Source organism: Agrilus planipennis, unplaced genomic scaffold, assembly GCF_000699045.2.
Source record: "Agrilus planipennis isolate EAB-ADULT unplaced genomic scaffold, Apla_2.0 scaffold95, whole genome shotgun sequence".
NCBI classification, from domain to species: domain Eukaryota; kingdom Metazoa; phylum Arthropoda; class Insecta; order Coleoptera; family Buprestidae; genus Agrilus; species Agrilus planipennis.
Genome location: NW_020438861.1, coordinates 630,406 through 649,700, shown reverse-complemented (window position 1 = coordinate 649,700; position 19,295 = coordinate 630,406). Strand labels below are relative to the sequence as shown.

The 19,295-nt window shown below is 30.0% G+C and overlaps 1 protein-coding gene and 1 long non-coding RNA gene across 3 annotated transcripts in view; one reads left to right on the top strand and one right to left on the bottom strand.

Moving 5' to 3' along the window:
• The window catches only part of LOC108735908, a 9,822-nt gene extending 7,601 nt beyond the window's left edge, over nucleotides 1-2,221 (bottom strand). The window contains exon 1 of one of the 2 annotated variants that reach the window (XR_003230945.1): nucleotides 1,838-2,221. This is a non-coding gene — a long non-coding RNA (uncharacterized LOC108735908). The remainder of the gene's footprint in view (nucleotides 1-1,837) is intronic. The other variant, XR_003230946.1, reaches the window with a different exon arrangement.
• A 1,418-nt stretch (nucleotides 2,222-3,639) lies between these two features.
• On the top strand, nucleotides 3,640-16,987 carry LOC108735924 (coatomer subunit delta). The gene is made up of 10 exons (XM_018468159.2): nucleotides 3,640-3,784; nucleotides 3,851-3,890; nucleotides 3,945-4,168; nucleotides 7,542-7,721; nucleotides 7,773-7,984; nucleotides 9,706-9,867; nucleotides 9,925-10,135; nucleotides 13,159-13,373; nucleotides 13,987-14,191; nucleotides 16,691-16,987. The coding sequence occupies exons 1-10, from the start codon at nucleotides 3,782-3,784 to the stop codon at nucleotides 16,778-16,780; spliced, it is 1,542 nt and encodes a 513-aa protein (XP_018323661.1). The 5' UTR covers nucleotides 3,640-3,781; the 3' UTR covers nucleotides 16,781-16,987.
• The last annotated feature ends 2,308 nt before the right edge of the window (nucleotides 16,988-19,295 follow it).

Genomic DNA, 19,295 nt, shown 5'->3' with positions numbered 1-19,295 from the left:
AAGACAAGGAAGACGATTGAAGTTAATTTTTCGGTAAAATCATGTTTTTGCGGAAATTTCCCATTAAATATGCCATAGTTATAATTCTTTGCCAATTGAATTTTATAAACAATAATGTATAATTATTATCCTCATTTTAATCAGTAAACTTTAAGTAATTTTCCAACTAAAATCCCTGTCCCTATGTTAGCGTACTTCATTAGGTGTATATTACACAAACAAGTGTACAGTCACGGAAAGAAAATTATTGAATATTTATATTTATATTTTCCTCATTTGCATATTTGCGAATGTTGTTTTCTAAATTGTAATTATTTGTGCAACAAAATTAGAACTGTAATTCATTTACAGGATGTACGTCAACAGTACACGAAAAGTTTGTTTCGGTACGGTGTTTTGTACTTTGTCAAATTACCGGATTAGTAGTTTGCATTAGGAACATTATTCACTCTTTTTTGTCAAGTGAATTTAATAAAACTTAATTTTGCAAGCACATGTCATTTAGTTCCAGTGTATAATTGAGTAAGAGAAAAATAAATCACTGCCGAGCAATCAGTTATGTAGGTATAATTTTCTTTCATTCAAATCCAAGTCCAAATTCGCACTACAACAGAAGCAAGGTCACGAGCAAGCGAAACGAAATGTACATATAGGTACTTCATAAACAAATAAACTGTTTCCGATAACGATGTCTATTTTGTAGATTATACATTATACGTATTAATACCCACCACAGTCAAAACATTCGTTAGGTCATTAGTCATTATTGAAATAATTTTCCCTATTCAATTTAGCATTACACATACGACACATATTATTATTATAATACACAAACACATCATACGTGTATGTTGGACATCTCATACAAAAAACAAAACAATTTCAATTTCTCTTCAATGAACAACGTTTCTGGTAAAAACCTAATACTAACAAATATAGCATAAGTCTAAACTGCATTTTACACTATTTGGTCAAGGAAATTACAATTTTTTCAATTACCGTTGAACCGTACAATTTATGTACTACTTCTTTTCTTCTCATGTAATTAGATGTTAAAACAGTATTCATTTCTTCCTTTTCATATTCGACTATTAGGGAAAATATTGAATGCAAGTTTTAGTGGCGTTTCGGTAACTTCCATTTCGCCAACTATTGCGGTGTACATATTTAAAAGAAACTCGTATATCAATAACAATTGATAGATTACAGCATTTACCTAACAATGAGTTCAATTGTACTTTGCAATATTATAAGACGTTAACAATGTTCAATCAGCCTTCGTTCTGACTTTGTCCATTTTATGTTTATTATGCAAAAAATCTATGAGACTACGAACACACAATTTTGTCAGTATCGTCTATCGACTTGTACCAATTTAGTTTTATTTTTTTTTTTTAGAAATGACCCTAACATAAGGAACGATAGTGCCCGCTTATTTCCTTTTGCATAACTTCATTTTGTTCATAAACACACTTTTAATGAGATAACAGAATAATAGGTACCTATATACATATGTCATATTATGTGATTTATTTGTTTTCTGGTAATTATCAGGTAGCTTTATCTGTTATCGTTTTTAGGTACGTATGCATACATAGCAACATGTGGATGTATATGTGCTACTTTTAAAGAGATACCTAGGTACCTCATCGAAAATTTGAAAGGTGCCAATCAAATAAAGTTGGCGAATTTTCAAAAAAAACAGATATACATTTCAACGTTGCCCTAGAGGCCTTCATGACTTGTTAAATCCGTGTATCTTTTCATATATGCACACACATGCACTTGTACATTTCACAGTATGTATGTATATATTATATGCATAATATTTTCTTACTGTATTTGCTCCTCACGTAAACAGTATTCACTACTTCCACCCTCCTTTCCTTTTGTAAATGACAATTCACAACACGTTTGTCTATTTTTTCACATATTCTACTACTATTTATGCATGCACCACTTGTTCATAACATTTCATTTTTTGTACTTCTTTACTTACCTTTTTCAAAAATCCTTTCCTGTTTTTTTCTTATGAATGACAAATGATAACATTCAACTTTATATTTTCATATTTTTCAAATACTCTCATTGATAACTACAGACAATTTCTATTTTTCTCTTTACGCACTTCGCGGTGCGGACGCGACATTTGAACGTTTACACGTGGTATTTCCCGATTTCTCCTCCAATGAAAGGCATTACAAATAATTATTATTATCGTTACCAATTTTATAAAAACATTTTTTGAACGTAGACAACCCTAAACACTGCAATGCAAATAAAAATTATGATAATCTTTTTTATGATCGTAATGCTGTTTTTCTTATGCAACTCATTTTACAAAATCTTTAAACGCTGCAAGCACCGCCATCTGCCAGGTTTAGTCACAACTATTTTGACAGGAGAGTTGAAACCGCATGTTCATCATCATAAGGTCATCAGTCCTAAGACTGGTTGGACACGCACCTCCACTCTTTCCTATCTTGAACTAACTTTCGCATTTCCCTAAAACTAAAACATCCCACATCCTTAACTATTTGCGAACAGTAATCTAATCTAGGTCTATCCCTACTCCTCTTAACTTCTGTTTTTGCCTCTAGCCTCTCTGACTAATCCTTCATACCTCAGAAGGTGTCCTACCAACCTATCTCGCCTATTTGTTATTAACTATCATAGAGTCCTTTGTTCACCTATTCTTTCTAATACCTTTTCATTTACGACCTTCTCTATCCACTGTACCCTCATCATTTGCCTGTAACACTACATATCGAACGCTTCTAACCTTTTCATTTCTGCCGCACCCACCGTCCATGTTTCGCAGCCGTATAATACCACACTCAAAACATACACCTCTAACAATCTTCGAATTTATAAATTAACCGTTCACGAGCATACATAGTGACTTTTTTTATTGAAGGTGACCCGAATTATCCTCTTGCTTTATATCTCTACTACTTCCGTCCTGACTTATCTGACTTCCTAAATACCGAAAACCAGCCACTTCTTCTAATTTTTCGTATCCTATCTTTATATTCGCTCTTTCTCTATTTTTTCTACCCTTTCATATAAGTGTTTTTGTTTTACTTTCATTTATTTTTATACAATACTGTTTTGTCAATTCCGCCTCCCATGGAGAAACACAGACCCTCCTCTTTCAGTGTATATGAAATTCTTTGACATTTATTGTTATTTTGTCCTAATGTAAGGTAAAAGTATATTTCTAGTACAACTTTAGTCCAAAACAATAAGTTATTAATCATCCATTGTCAATATTCTGTTCATACACGGGATTATATTTTATTACTCATTTCCTTCCACAAAGTGGACGTTTTTCTAATTTGTACGATACCTCTTTCACAACAATACATTTTGTATGACAAAAAAAACATATTTTTAACCAACCATTGTGTAACTCTTTTTAAAATTGCTAAACTGTCAGTAGTACACCAAAGTGCTTCAGAATAATCTTATACGTGTTTAGCTTGTTTCTTGTCAATTTTTCACATAATCCTTCGTTTCCTTTTGTTTGTTTGAATTGCCCGCCTTTTAGTTTAGTTCGTCCCCACAGTACTAGATGGCAAAACATCTACGAGTGTTTCATCTATGATTACTATTATATCTCTTATCTATGTTACACATCCCCATAGATAAATGACACGTCAACGACGTCAGCTTAATGTGTTGGCTAATTTATTAGCTTATTTAGGATCTTGTAAATGAAAAGGTTTTGATTATAATTGTTATAAAATTATTTCTGAAACGTTATCCGATCCGTGCCAGAATGGTTAGTAGAAGTATCATTAATATAATCGCATGCGTTAAAAACTTGTATAATGTGTTTAACTTACAGGTGCTTATAGCCGCAGCAGTATGTACGAAAGCAGGGAAAAGTAGGTATTTAAGCTGTTTGTATGCCCCAATAGCTATTTGAAATATACTTTCAGCAATTATTTCACGTCAATTTGTTGAGATGACAAAGGCCAGAATAGAAGGTTTATTAGCTGCATTTCCAAAACTTATACCAGCTGGAACACAACATACGTTTGTAGAAACAGATTCAGTTCGTTATGTTTATCAGCCACTTGAAAGGTTATACATGGTCCTTATTACAACTAAAGCAAGCAATATTTTGGAGGACTTAGAAACACTACGTCTATTTGCAAGAGTTGTAAGTTTTTAAGAATTTTCTCATTGTAAAGACCAAGAAATTTTGACATTTCATTTTATTTTGTTTTTAACTTACTTTTTTGACTTCTTTGCTAAATGCACAGTATAAGAATCTTATATTATTTATTATTCATTAAACAAATTACATTTTAATTATTAAACTTTCATAGCAAGTTCTGAACAAATGATAACTAACAGACAGTTTCATTTAATATAAGCTACTGTTCAGTTTGTCAACTTCTATTAAATCAAAAACATGTATGACTACGATTTACATATTGACAGCAATCATTATTAATGGAAGAATGTTCCTGTGGATGAATAAAGAATATAACAGGCAAATATGGTTGAAATGACTTGTATAACATAATACAATATTCAAATTAACATTGGCAAAAGTTTCATGATATAAAATAATAATTGTAAAGAGAGTTGTATAAAGTTGGTCAAGATAAAAAAAAGATACAAAAACATGTTGATTGATGCAGGTGCAATATTCTTTAAAAAGCAAGTATTCCCCTATATCAAATTTATTGTTCTAATGCATAACATCTGTGTATGTGCTGCAAGAACAGCAATCCATCAAACAATTTTGAAACAAGTCACAAATAACATCAACATTAGGGTATTGTGAAACTACAAATGTTGAATCTACAAAAGAATATATTCGAATTTGACAAAAAATATATACAATTGGTCGTTAGCAGATTATACTTACTATAAGAAAGACTGCTCATGGTGTGATGTTGATAAAACATGTTAAATAGTGGGTATCAAATAAAAAAAATCGACGATGAAACATTTTTGTTTATTAGAAAACTTATTACAATTATTTATATCGCAAGGTCATTATCAAACACACAATTTAAGTAACTGTGCTAGTCCTATTCGTATAATTAATTCTAGTTACAATATATATACAAGGTATTTCTGAAATAAGTGCAGAGCTTTAGACAGTCCTTTCTCAATTTTTGAGTTAAATTTAATTCTCGAATTTAAGGAATTCATATAATTAAAAAATAAGTCGAGTTGGTGGTTTTGTCGTGTCCAGACATTGAACATAACGACGTCGTACTTTTACTTAAATAGCATATTATTGTTTCAATACTTTCAACTGATCTAATGATTGATTCAGTTAGTAGTTGATTTAATTCTTTAGCAATTTATATACAGGATTCTTCAAACAGAGTGGTACATTAGACGTTTTAGGAAAATTAAGCGTGTAAAAAATTTGAAAATGTTGAAATAGGAGTTATCGAGGATCTTTTTAACTAAAATAATGTCAACTTTGTTATTTTAAGGTAACTTTGTTAACCAACTGGTACGCCTATGACAGATATTTTCTAAGATAATTTAATTTTTAGATAGAAATTGCCACGGCAACCCAAATTATAAAAAACATAACTTCCACAAAAAAAATGATTTAGAGCGTAAAAACTTTTATCATTTGTAGTCGTGTCATGGATAATGCTATACCAAAATTGAGCTTTATAATTTATACAGTGGGCGTTCAGAACAAAAATCCAAATATTAAAAGCTTCAAACACGAATAATTTAGACTAATTAGATTCCACTTTTTATCTTCTTTCGATCAATGTGAATGTTTTATATTTCTTTATTTAAAAATTTTTGAATAAATTTGGATTTTTATCTAAAATAGATAATTTTACTAATTTTGGCATAACAAAAGTGTGTCATGGACAATAGACAACTAATGCAAATGTTAAATATCAAAACATTATCTTTTATTTTTTTATGTTACAAAATTAACAGAGCATGATGCTTATAATCAGTACTCCAATTCAAATTTACATACTTTAATCTGTGCTATGGAGAATTCGGAGATAGCATTATTAAGTTACAGACATGCATTTTATGCTTCCATTGTATTTTTTCAGTTGCTCAAAGAAAACAAAAAATGCGAGAACATTAATTCATTGTTTTCATCTCCAGTAACACATTTAGAAGTGGTATTCAAAGTTTGGAAAGAACCAAATTCCTCTTAATTCTACCCAATTTTCGCTTATGGATGGGAGGATACAGTTGATTAATTATCTGTATGTTCTTTCTTAAACGTTGTTGCAGTCTCCATACAGATTAAATTTATTAAAACAGAATTGCAGTATGCATTATAAGCTTCGTCTTCTTCATCATTTTTGTAACATAAAAGAATAGAAGCTAAGGTTTTGATTTTTAGCATTTTCGTTAGCTGTCAATTGTCCATGTCACACTTTTATAATTCCAAAATTAGTGAAATTATCTACTTTAGATAAAAATCCAAATTTATTTAAAAATTTTAGGAGTGTAAAACATCCACATTGATGAAGATAAAAAGTGGAATCTAATGATAAAGTGCCTTTTGAACGCCGTTTAAATTATGAAGCTCAATTTTGGTATAATATTAGCCATAAGACGCGACTATAACTGGTAAAACTTGAGCACCCTAAGTAATTTTTTGTGGATATTATGATTTTTTTTTTAATTTGGGTTGCGGCAGCAGTTATTTTTCCATAAATTCTACTAAAACTATTCATCATTTCATCAACTAGTAATATACTACCTACAGTTACAAACACCAAATATCTTGGTGTCATTTCTTTTTCAAAATCCAAGATGGAAATCTCACATTGAAAATGTAGTTAAAAGATCCAAATATTTACTTCTTGTTTTTGCGAAACTACAATCTATATTACATATTAATAAGCGGCTAATGATATACCACGATTTGTAAGTAGCATCAGGAATTAACATATACTAATGTACCGTACATGAATGCTTTGCACCTCCTAATCTCACTAAACGAATGACTACTAAAGCTAGTATGGAATAGTAAAACAAAAGTTGTTACACCTATCCTACGATTTGAATCAATAATGTTTTTTGTATAATGGCACCCTAACATAATACATAAGCAACCGAAATCACAAAAGTTAAAAAAAAACATTTGGTATTTTTTATCTATGAATGTATTTTAGAAATACATGTTTAATTCATCAAAAGGTATAGTTTCAATGTAATTATAAAATAGACTAAGCTAAATTAAAGTCGAATTAAACAATGTAACAAAAATTTATTCAACTATAATTTTTAAAATAATTGTTTTACATAATTCACCAGCTATTGTGAAGGTGATTGCATTGTATTAAAAGTTGATTTTCATACAATGGGAATTAATATTTGGTGTAATTGATTTAATTCAAAATGACTACTTAAAATTAGTACATAACTTTAATTAAAAACCTTTTTAATTGATTCAATTTTATGTAGGTATCTACCACACAATTAACTATAAGACTGCAAATAATATATATTGCGTTTTTTATTGTATTAAATTATGTTTTTTATAGTAACATAATCTTGCTATTTTTCATTAGATTTTAGAATACTGCCGATCATTTGAAGAAAGTGAAATAGTTGAAAATGCCTTTAATCTTATATTTGCTTTTGATGAAATTGTTGCGCTAGGCTACCGGGAAAGTGTAAATTTAGCTCAAATTCGAACATTTGTTGAAATGGATTCCCATGAAGAAAAAGTATACCAGGCAGTTCGACAGGTTGCTTTTAATGCACTACATTTTTTTATGGTTTTAAAAAACTTCTTTTAGACACAAGAAAGAGAGGCCAAAAATAAAATGCGCGAAAAAGCTAAAGAACTACAAAGACAAAGAATGGAAGCTGCCAAAAAAGGTGGAAAACCATCATTTAATACAAGTGGAGGTTTTGGAAGTTCTACAGTTTACGCACCAACTCCATCAATAATTGGAGATGTCACTAACAATTCTAACGATGTTAAACCTGCTTATAACAACATGCAACAGTTAGTAAAAATGATATTACTTTACATCATAGATTTCACGGTGATCACCCATTAGAATATTTCGGAAACTACTTCGATTTAAATTTTAATTTTGGCTTTTGGCGTTATTTTAAATGGAACCCCCTATATATTATAACGGTTTTAAATTCTAATTGTGATTTTAGGTAGACATCATAAGGCTTTGTCACTTCTAAAATTTACCGTTTCCGAGATATTAATTTTGATTTTAAAAATGTAGTAGTGCAGTAGATAGCAGAAAAGCATGTCTATTTTACAATAAGAAAGTTAGAAGAGATAGCTATATATCCAAGTTTTCTGTCCATACTTTCAACGTGGGTTAATTACATATAGGGTGTTAGATATTTAATGGCGAAGTTTAAGTTTATTTTTTCAAATGGAACAATCTGTATGTATTTTCATAGATTTATGCAGAATTTTATTCTCTTTCGAATAGTACTATGATTCCCTATACCCATTTCCTCTAATTTTCAAATTATTTATTGTTCTTTGTGAAATCAACTAAAATCCATTAATTTATTACGACTTCAAAACAAATAATACAAGTTAATTGTTGTCACTCAAACACCCATACTGACAGTTTAGTAATTAAATATTTTGATTTTCAGTGTCAATTATTGAATATTATTGTTATTAAGAATGGAAAATGTAGATTCGTATTCAAATTGAGATGAATTTTAAAAAATCAATTGCAGTACAGTGGACTACAGACCACAATAGTAAAAACAGCAAACAAACAATGAATAAAAAAAATAATTAACGATATCAGCTGATAATAATTAAATGTATTAGTTTAATTGTTCGATATGCCCCCCATTTAGCTTTAAGCGATTGTTTACCCTTCCGATAAACTCATGTATAACAGCTCGAACCATTAAACTAATACATTAAATAATTATCACGTGATATCCTTAATTGTTTAATTTTATGTTTATTTACTTTTTTTACTATTTTTATCAGTAGTCTGCTGTATTGCAATAAATTTAAAATTCTCAATTTAAATACCTATTCCCATTTTCCATTTTGAAAAACGTCGAATATAAAAGAATACCATGCGCCTTATAGAAGAAATTGAGAGACTGTGATTTTAGAAGTAGGTAAGCCTTATAAAAGTCTATCTAGAATCATAAGTAGAATTTAAAACCGTCATAATATATAGGGTGTTCCATTTAAAATAACGAGTGATGTCAACTTCCGGTATAATCGAAAGTTCTACACAGATGCCGTTATTTTAATTAAGGAGAGCATACCTAATAACACCATTGTACAGATTTTCAAATTTTAAATCGAAGTAGTTTCCGAAATAGGTGGTCACCGTGAGACACCCTAATAATGTACTTTTGTACAGTAGATAATACTACACCAATGTATATATATATTTACTGTATGAAACAATCTAAATTTCCTGGTGATTAATATTAATGTAAAAATTCTTTCTTGATTTTTATCCTAATAATTTCCAGTAATTTATAGATAAAAAGAAAGAATTTTCACATTAATATTGAATATTAACCACTAGGAAATTTAGAGTGTATTCTGTAACAAATTCTTAGAATAAAATATGTCAAGCGATTCACTTTATTGATGAATTTTTGTGATTTTTTTATTAATATTTGAACTTCACCTTTGGTATCCAAGAAATTGTTTAAATTTTAGTATAATGACGGATAAAAATGTAGTATACTAAATGAAAACCATTTTAGAAAACGAACTCCAATGAAGGCTATGAAATTAGGAAACAAAGGAAAAGATGTGGAATCATTTGTAGACCAATTAAAATCAGAAGGAGAAAACGTAATCTCTTCAGTTAATAATAATTCCCAAATTGGACCTAAGGCATTAACAATAAGCCAAGATATTGATAAGTAAATAGGAAAAGCATTAACAAATTAAAAATGTTTATCCTGCTTACTCTGTTGCAGCGTTCATTTAAAGCATGAAGACAAACTCATTGTTCGTTTAGGACGAGATGGAGGTGTACAGAAATTCGAATTATCCGGACTTATTACTTTGCATATTAGTGATGAAAAGTATGGCAAAATCAGAATACAACTAGAAAATAAAGATACTAGAGGAATTCAACTTCAAACACACCCAAATATTGACAAAGAACTTTTCAAGTTACGTTCTCAGGTGAGGTTACATTTCAACATTTATTATTCCTTAATTAAATCAATCGTCATTGTAAATGTTCCCTAAATTTTTCACTAAGGTTTTGTAACTTTTTTAAAATGGAATTCACCTTAAAATGTTTTCTTGGAAAGCAGCAATGGCTTATCAATTATTTGGGATTTGTTAAATAAGCATTCATCTAGTGACAAATCCTGTAATTAGAATAAAGGGGCAGATTTACATGAGTGTAGTGCACATACATCGTAAAATAGTTTATTGAAAACATAAAATGCGTTAAATAAATGAAAATTTTTTAATAACGGTGTCCGTAAAGTTTTCTTCTCTTGCGAAATAGAATAAAAAGTTGGTCTGTATAGTAAAAAATCTTGAGCTGTGTATTCATTACTTCTCGGTGAAAATTAAATGACTTATATTTAAAGAAATAAATAATATATTTGTAAAATTGACAAAATTAACTAGAAGCATTGTTAAAAAACATAGGTATCAAAAATATGAATTCCGGAATAAAAATTTCTTCACATCATTTTAATGTTGCAATAAATAAAATTGAATAATTATGAATAAATTTTGAAAGTTTTATAATAAAAATAATAGTTTTGTATTAGCTCAATACTAAAATTATAATACTAGCGTGTATGTTATTTAATTTTTCTTAGAAATCCTAGCCGTTAACATTCAAACTTAATCTATTTGCTGTTTTTTCCTCTAGTTCCATACATATATGAAAAAAGAGTGTAGGCCAAAGAAGGTAGTAATGTCTATTTGATTATAGAACCGACACCAACGTCGCCTCTAGTTGGGAAAATTTATCAATGTTAAAAAGTGTACAGTTAATAGTTATACAAAGATTTACTAGGTTGTCTTAGTTAATTGAAAGTTGTTTATAATAATAAAATATTTGTAAACAACTTTTAATTAACTAAGAGAACCTAATAAGTGTCCACAAAGCGTAACTGTATACTTTTTAACTTTGATAAATCTAGGGGCGACGTTGGTGTCGTTCCGTTATCAAGTAAAAACATTACTACTCTCTTTAGCCTTGACTCTTTTTTCATTTTAACTTACAACTAATGTTTTTGTTTGACATCGAATTATACGGATAACAAAAATTAATGGCATCAGAACCAGGTATTGTTAATCCCGGTGAACCTAAAAAATATTAAATGTGATTTTTAATGTCATGTTTGTAAACAATTGACACTAAAAGTCACAGCATCTGGCGGTCTACTTTTAGATTATTATTATTTGATGTAATTTAAAACAATTATGAATCCATGATTATTCCGTGTAACATACCGATCTGAAGTCATTCGTCCTTTATTTTTATCATAATTTTCACACGTTTTAATATCGTGATGCACCTTGAAATTGGATGTTATTCTTAAGCATCGCTCTTTAAGCTAACTAACGCATAAAGTTGTGCTGACGATTTTAAGCCAATTTCCAATAACTTATTTTATCAACTTTCATTATTTATTAGTATTATCATTAGTATTTTTCGTAGACAAATTAACTCTCATATGATTAATTTTTGATAGGTACTGTGTAGTTTGAAGTTTTTATCAACACTATCAGTTTTTGTTAAGCGTTAGGAACCAATGATTTTGAAATAAATACCCCCTTGCCTACCCGCGTTGAGTGCGACTTGCGAAAAGCCATTGAGAAATGTTTAATGTATTTCAAGACGTCGAAGCGAAATTTCCCAACATTCACTGGGAAATTTCTCTTCAAGATTTTGCTCGAACCACAATAAAATCTACATCACGTGTTCTGGTGCTAGTAAGATATTTGTGCTTATCATCAAGTACAGTACAAGCTCTTTATTCGCTAGGTATACGTTCTATAAATATGCCGCGAATACAGAAACCGTGGATATGGAATAGTAATTAGTATAGAATCATAGGGGATACGTTCTAAGGTTCCGAAATAAAACCAATATGTATCCAAATAAAATCAATGTAATGATAAATTCGCAATCAAATTAATCGTTATAATTAGCTTTAGGCAAGAGTTTAAAAAAATTAATGATTTTTTCTTGTTTTGAATTTNAACCCACTTCTATCAATGTGGCTATTGATTTACTTTTTGATCCTTGGATACTTTTGCATCTTCTCTTTCATGTTCATTCAAGAATTAATGTCAGTGCTTCATAATCTATGTCTTCATACATAATAGCATTCCCGGTTCTGAGATAAATTCTTTTAGGTACATTTCAGGATTTTAAATTAACGACATATGTATGTTATACTATAAAAGTCATTCCTAACCCTTGGTAAGCCGCACACATCTATAACCTTCAGAGACTGAAAAATCAAGGGGATTAATTACTGGAGATGCATTAGACGGGATTTCTCTTTCATGTAATCTTGATTTTTACTGTACATAACTTCTACAAAGGAATAGGGTCGATAACAGTATAAGGTATAAAAGTTAAAGATCATGGCAATGGCCAAGTAAAACTCAGTGAATCCGTAAATTTTACAAAAACGTTTAGCAAACTTTACCATTGTTGGAATTTTCGTCATTTTTGAAGTGAAAACTTCTTTAGCATCGTTGTGATTTGAAAGCCGATGAAACAAAAAGGCGACAGTAAAAAGAGACAGACACATTAATTCATAAGTGGGAGAAAATGAGATAGGAAGCATTACACAGTGTTTCTTATGTTCGAGGTTCTCTTTGTGCTCTGCTTCGTACCTCCTCCACTCGTGTTTATCAAGGCACTAGTGAGAGTTTGCTTGGACCTCAGCGTTCTACGTGCGTTAATACGTGTTTGGGCGCGCATACGTAGTACAAAGCTTGAGGAAAGGCATCACAACCACCGTGGTGCTTTGTATACGTGTACGTATTATATGTTTGTAGGGTTTTTTCTTCATTTTTATAATAGAATTCTTCAAATATGCCGAAAACGAATGCAGAATATTGTCGCGATCTTGAAACCAAAATTTGTGAGGGTTTCACTTCTACTACGTGTGAATTGCACACGTTTTTTTTTATAAATGTATATTAATATTCCTACATTGCAGATTGGCTTGAAACAACCCCACAAACCTTTCCCCTTGAATACTGGAGTAGGAGTACTTCGGTGGAGATTGCAAAGTAATGAAGAAAATTTAGTGCCTCTATTAATTAATTGTTGGCCGTCAGAAGCCGGCGATGGAAGTTGTGATGTTAATATTGAATATGAACTTGCCCATACCAACCTTGAATTAACCGATGTTAATATAACCATTCCTCTACCGTAAGTATAGTTAACATTCTCTACCAGTAACTTCTAAATAGCGAGTATATTTACGATGTTAAAGTAATGAATGTCTAAAAAGCTATTAAATACATTTCTTTTTATATAAAATTTGAAATAGTGGAAATTACGAAGTTGTTCATGATTCAATAAAAAATGTTATTTGCGGAAACGTAGGTCGATGTAAATAATGTAGAAACCGTTATTTATGTAACAAATTAATTTATTTAAAGAAATACATACAATTATTTACAAACTATTTTTGCAAGGGCTCGTAGCGGACATTCGATTACTTTTCTGCACTGGAGTTGAAGACGAACAGTTATTTTAATTTTTATATTTTCTCTTTTCGCCGTTATACACCAAAAGAGTGTCTTTTGTTTGTACAACGGAAACGGCAAGTCTCGACTGGTCCACCACTCTAACTTGTATTATTGGATTTTATTATTTTTTGGTGTAGATGCTTCTGCATTAAAGAGAAATTTTGAATGTTATAAAAATGTTTGTTTGTGAATGCGTAACGGATGCTTTTACTTTTGTGCCTTCTTTTTTCTCCTCTTTCGACCGGTATATTATCTTAAGTACTAAATTAAGAATATATAACTCGTTTCAGTATTGGGTGTAATCCAATTGTTGGAGAATGTGACGGTAATTACACTCATGAATCCAGACGAAACCAGCTGATCTGGTCATTGCCGCTGATAGACGCAAATAATAAGAATGGATCTTTGGAATTTTCTGCTATGAAATCAGTACCAAACGATTTTTTTCCATTAAATGTTGTCTTCGGCTCAAAAACTCCATATGCTGCTATAAAGGTACTTTATTTTCGTTTTAGTTAGTATTATTATTTATATCTAAAAATATTATTATGTTTATCTCGTAACAGTTGACTTGTAATGTTGCATATAACTTGAAGTGGCGTGTATTATTTCTACTTCGAACTTGTACTGCACTAATTTCAGTGTGAATTTTTCAGTGTTAACTCGTCGTATACCTTCCTAATTTCTACGGCTCTACGGGGGTTTTTATTAAAATAAAGTTATTATGTACGGAAAATAGGATTTCTAGAAATGAAAGAAGTACGAAATTAAACACACAATTTTAGTTACAAAAATTTAATTGGCCACTATGACCATCTCATCATTTTGTGACAATAATACTCTACTCAGTATTCCACTTGAAGAAGCCACAGTATTATGAAATAATCATAGTGGTCAATTAAATTATTTGTAACTAAACTGGTGTATTGAATTTTATGTTTAAAATGGAGTTACAAAAATTAAAAGCTTCTTCGATTGAAACAGAAAAATATTCACAAAAAGTATTTATTGGCGAGGTTAAGACGCAGTGAAACACAATTAATTTAGTTTAATAAAGACTCGTTTATTTGGACGACTGTTCGATACAAAGAACACAAAGCAACTGACAAGAACGGCGTCGGTTGAGCCTTACAATGAATATAAAAGTGGGAGTTGCTATTTAATGTTAATTATGTGTTGTAATGCTTCGCGAACAAGTTGAGAATAATTTCACTCAGTTCGAGTTAAAACTATTGACGTAAACGCTACAAGGTGAAGCTTCGTATGTATATATCCTTAATTATTCCAATACGATTTAACATCTTTTCCGTGTCTTTTCTCCGTAATTCGTATTTTTTATGGGATTTAAGCGATTGTGATGCTACTACACACACAACAATTTTTTTTTACAAATTACGAAATTGTTGGTCTAATTTGTAAATTAATTATCTGTATTAGGTTTGTTTAAAGTTGTTTTAGGAAGCCTATTAACCAGACTGTGTAAAGTTGGTAAATAAAAATTTGTTCTTTACATTTTATCAAACTTACTCGATTGTTACAGTTTATTGATGTAATTTTATTACAATCAAGGGAGGTCATGGTTTCCCTAATTTTTTTTTTATTTTGATAGTTTTTGCTAGATAATTCATTAACTTCTTTCGGCTATATTCGTATAATATGTAATGTATCCGTATTCAAAGTGGATTATGTTTCTTTAAAGTGAAACATTATTTTCTCAAAGTGCATGACATCCAAAATGGATGTGCGAAGTTGGTAAATAAAAGTTATCGATTTTTATTGTTTGTTCATAATTAGTTTTTTTTTTATAATTAACAATTCAAATATTAAGCATGCGGTTGGCAAAGATAAGCTATATTTGCTTTTAATCTAGGTATTTACATCCAATTATTTAAGTAAAAAAAGGAAAATAATAAAAATCGATGAGCATTGTTCTACAAAGCTTGCGCATCAAGTCATTCAGTAATTATTTCTCGTCTGCGCAAATTCTACATAATCATGTGCAAGCCCATAACATTGTTCATCGACTTTTATTAATTCCCTTTTTTATATAAATAAGTAATCAATCAACTTAATAACATTATATAATGTTGATGGTTATATGGGATATGTAATAAATCAAACGCAATATATTTAGAGGAAACAAAGAAATAATCATTTTATTGTTCGATTTGTTATCTGTATTAATCCGCACAAGGTATAAACACAGTAGCCGTGAGGCAAAACTTAAATACGTGCACGTTTGCTATGCTAGAATAAATTAGCTCTAACATATGAAAAATAATAAAGTTACCATCTTCAAGCTCAACGTTTCAGTATTTAATAACTAAAATACTAATTATCAACAAACAATAAAAAAAAATCATTTGCCAACTTCATCTAACCCCAAGACTAGAGCTAGGAGCAAAGACTTAACTCGAAGTAAATACACATGAAAAGCATCATAAGTGTAAAAGCACTCTATCTTTTAAAAGTGACATTGACATATATTATTCTTTTGTGTATTATTCAAGAAGACTAGGAACATCGGCCCGCGTAATATACGATGCAAGCCGTAAGAATGTCACCAAGTTGTACACTGAAAATTGTTGCTCGGTAAGACAGTGCGCATCCAATTTAAAGCGTAGGCAAAATTTTGTTTACGTTTTGCGTTTGGGAACTAACGATACTAAAATCAATGAGCGCATTCGTTAGTCGCGCAGCTACTCTTGCGGTTTCTATTCTTTTCTACTCATGATACTTTTCAGACCCATTCGCTTCGGATTAAGTTTTTGTTCCTATCTGAAGTTGGTATTAACAAAAAATATTAACTTTAATGGACGGTCTGAAATCTGTTTTTAATGTTTATTCATTTCTTTTTAATGCTATTATATGGTTAAGTTGTTTTAAATTGCATTTATTTCTATGTCTATATTCCGTAGATTTATATTGCAGTAAGAAACGATTTTCTAACATAAGAAAAAAATCAAATATTCACTAAAAACTTTTCCATTGCAGGTCACCGATGTAATTTTAGTAGATGATGAGTCACCTGTTAAGTTTTCTCTGGAAACAGTATTGAACCCAGAAAAATACGAAATAGTTTAACATTGTAATATACTTATAGGCGTAACCATCAATATCATTATTTTGTATAATAACATTTTATGTATTATTAAGTGTTAAGTTGCTTCTTTTGTGAATACAAGAGGGAGCTTTAAAAATTTGTTTATGTATTGTCTGATAGATAACAGTGACTATTAGCACTGGGAAAACTTTTACATAAAATAAAAAGTATCAATCCTAGATAGTTTACTTATACCCTTTAAATATGAAAAATATATTATTTAAGAATAGTTTTTATATGTAATATTTTTGTTTGGAAAATAACCTAAATAAAACTGCAAGTAAATTTAATTTTTTATTACGCGCAGTCTTATATTGTTTTTATAGTATTAAACTATAACAATTTTTACTGTGTAATACCTATCGAAAGAAGCAAAAACTAGATAGGGACGTGAAATGCACGGCGCAAACCGTAAAAAGGCCGTGTTGTCCTTCAAATTCGAATTCGACGATCACGACTATGCAGCCGCTTTAATTCGCCGTAAGTACTACACCTATTTTGAAGAGAAACTTCTTTGGGCACGATAAGAGTAAAATCTCAAGGCCATGAAACGACACGTTTTGCAACGTTTCGTCTCGCGAAGTAATAGGCTATGAGAATAGAAAGGCACGCATGCGTTTATCGGTATTACAGTCAGCTGTTTGTTAGTGACAGGCATCTCATATTATAGTATAATGTATATTCACTATATACTATAGTGCTAAATTAATTTTTTGGTTATATATGTGCATTTATAGTACAGTAAATGTTTATTTACCAACAATTAATATTTATTTAAGAGCGAGTATTATTATGTATTAATTCTAATTCCTTATAGTTATTGATAGTTTATGGTTTCTTTAGCACTTGGAAAAATAAACGAAAGCGAAAAAAATTTGACCATTTTTTTATTATTGAATTACATAAAAACGTATTAAAGTAATACTATTTAGGTGGACTAAAAATATAATATGCTGGAAAACATATAAATCCTGAAAATTCTCGTATTCTCTCTTTCTTTTACCAACCATTACTTATTCGTTATAAAGGTATAGAGATCGCCAAAGAAATTTCACTTCTTTCACGTGTACTGAGTTGCACCTGTTTTTTTAATCTATCAACCTAACTTAACCTAACANACGCATTAAATTATTAAGTCACAATTGTTCTAATGATATTTTTTTGTCTCTATAATATATTTAAATATTTATTTAAAAATTACGTTTACTTTTATTTTCAAGATATTCTTAATTGCTTGTTAAATGTAACACTACCTAAAATAATACAGCTTCAATACTACCCAAATTCGTTAGCGTTAATGTTATGCGACTTCCTACCGTCGCCTGCAATCTACAACTCAAATCGCAGAACAAACGCGCTTAAATCTTGTTGTCTTGGCAAACCGGTCGCGGTCATCACCAACCAAGGAATTTAGAAGAAAACACAGCTTAGAGCATCATGAAGTTGTGCTTGATAGTTCGCTGCGCAGTAAGATAGTGCGTATCTGATTTGCCGCGTAGTCAAATATTTTGGTTACGTTTTGTTTAATAATTGGAAATATCGAAATTGATGAACGTTCCTTAGTTCCTTTAGTGTGCAGCAGACTCTTGCATTTTCTATCCTTTATTAGCTGTGACGCTTTTCGGATCCATTCGTTAAACTTTTGCTCCTATCCCTAATCTTCTTACCTAAAACCTTTAAAACCAGCAACCAATTTTAATATTAATAACAAATCATGCAATAATAAAATTGAGAAATATTTTATATTTGACTTGGGATTTTGAGTTACCTTTATGAGTTTTATTTTACTGTAAACGGCCCGATAATAAATTAAATGAAGATAATTTATTATGTATCAGTAATATCAACAATAAAAATAGCACTTAAATCGTAAAAACATTGTTCATTTTGTGATAATCATTCTTCCAATAAGAATTTGTTGATTTGCTTACAATTAATAAAAACAATAGATCCAAATTGGCGAATGATACAGTAATCTCTTGAAGTACGCGGCCCTGCATACAATAAATCGGACTTACGATCAATAAAACAAGTTGTTACTCCAGCACTTCGTTAGATACATTTAACTTTATTTTTAACAAATAAAATAATAATATCTAAATCTAAAGCCAACATGTTCAGAAAAGTGAATGAAAGGAAAATAAAAGCCAAAAATTGTATTAAACCTAATGTTTGCACTTAAAATTGAACTGCAAAAGTTAATTTTACTATATTTTATTAAACTTCAAGGCTAAACTTGTTAATTCAAAACCTTAAATCAAATTATTAGATACTGGTTTTTATTCTAATTTGTATTTAAAAAATCATTTTTTGAAATACATTAGGCCTATTACATTTCTATTCTAAAAAGCATTTTGTTAATTTATTTACATAGTTGTCTGTTAAAAATAATAATGCACATATTGAAATTTAAACAACTTTGACGCTTTATGAATGTTATCGTCGATTAATCAAAAACCAAAATTTGTAAACATATTTCCCCCAAATCAGTGACTG

Coding starts and splice junctions, on each gene's coding strand:
- LOC108735924 (XM_018468159.2), top strand. Junction 3,891..3,944: donor ATGTACGAAAGCAGGGAAAA/GTAGGTATTTAA, acceptor ATATACTTTCAG/CAATTATTTCACGTCAATTT. Junction 14,192..16,690: donor CTCCATATGCTGCTATAAAG/GTACTTTATTTT, acceptor TTTCCATTGCAG/GTCACCGATGTAATTTTAGT.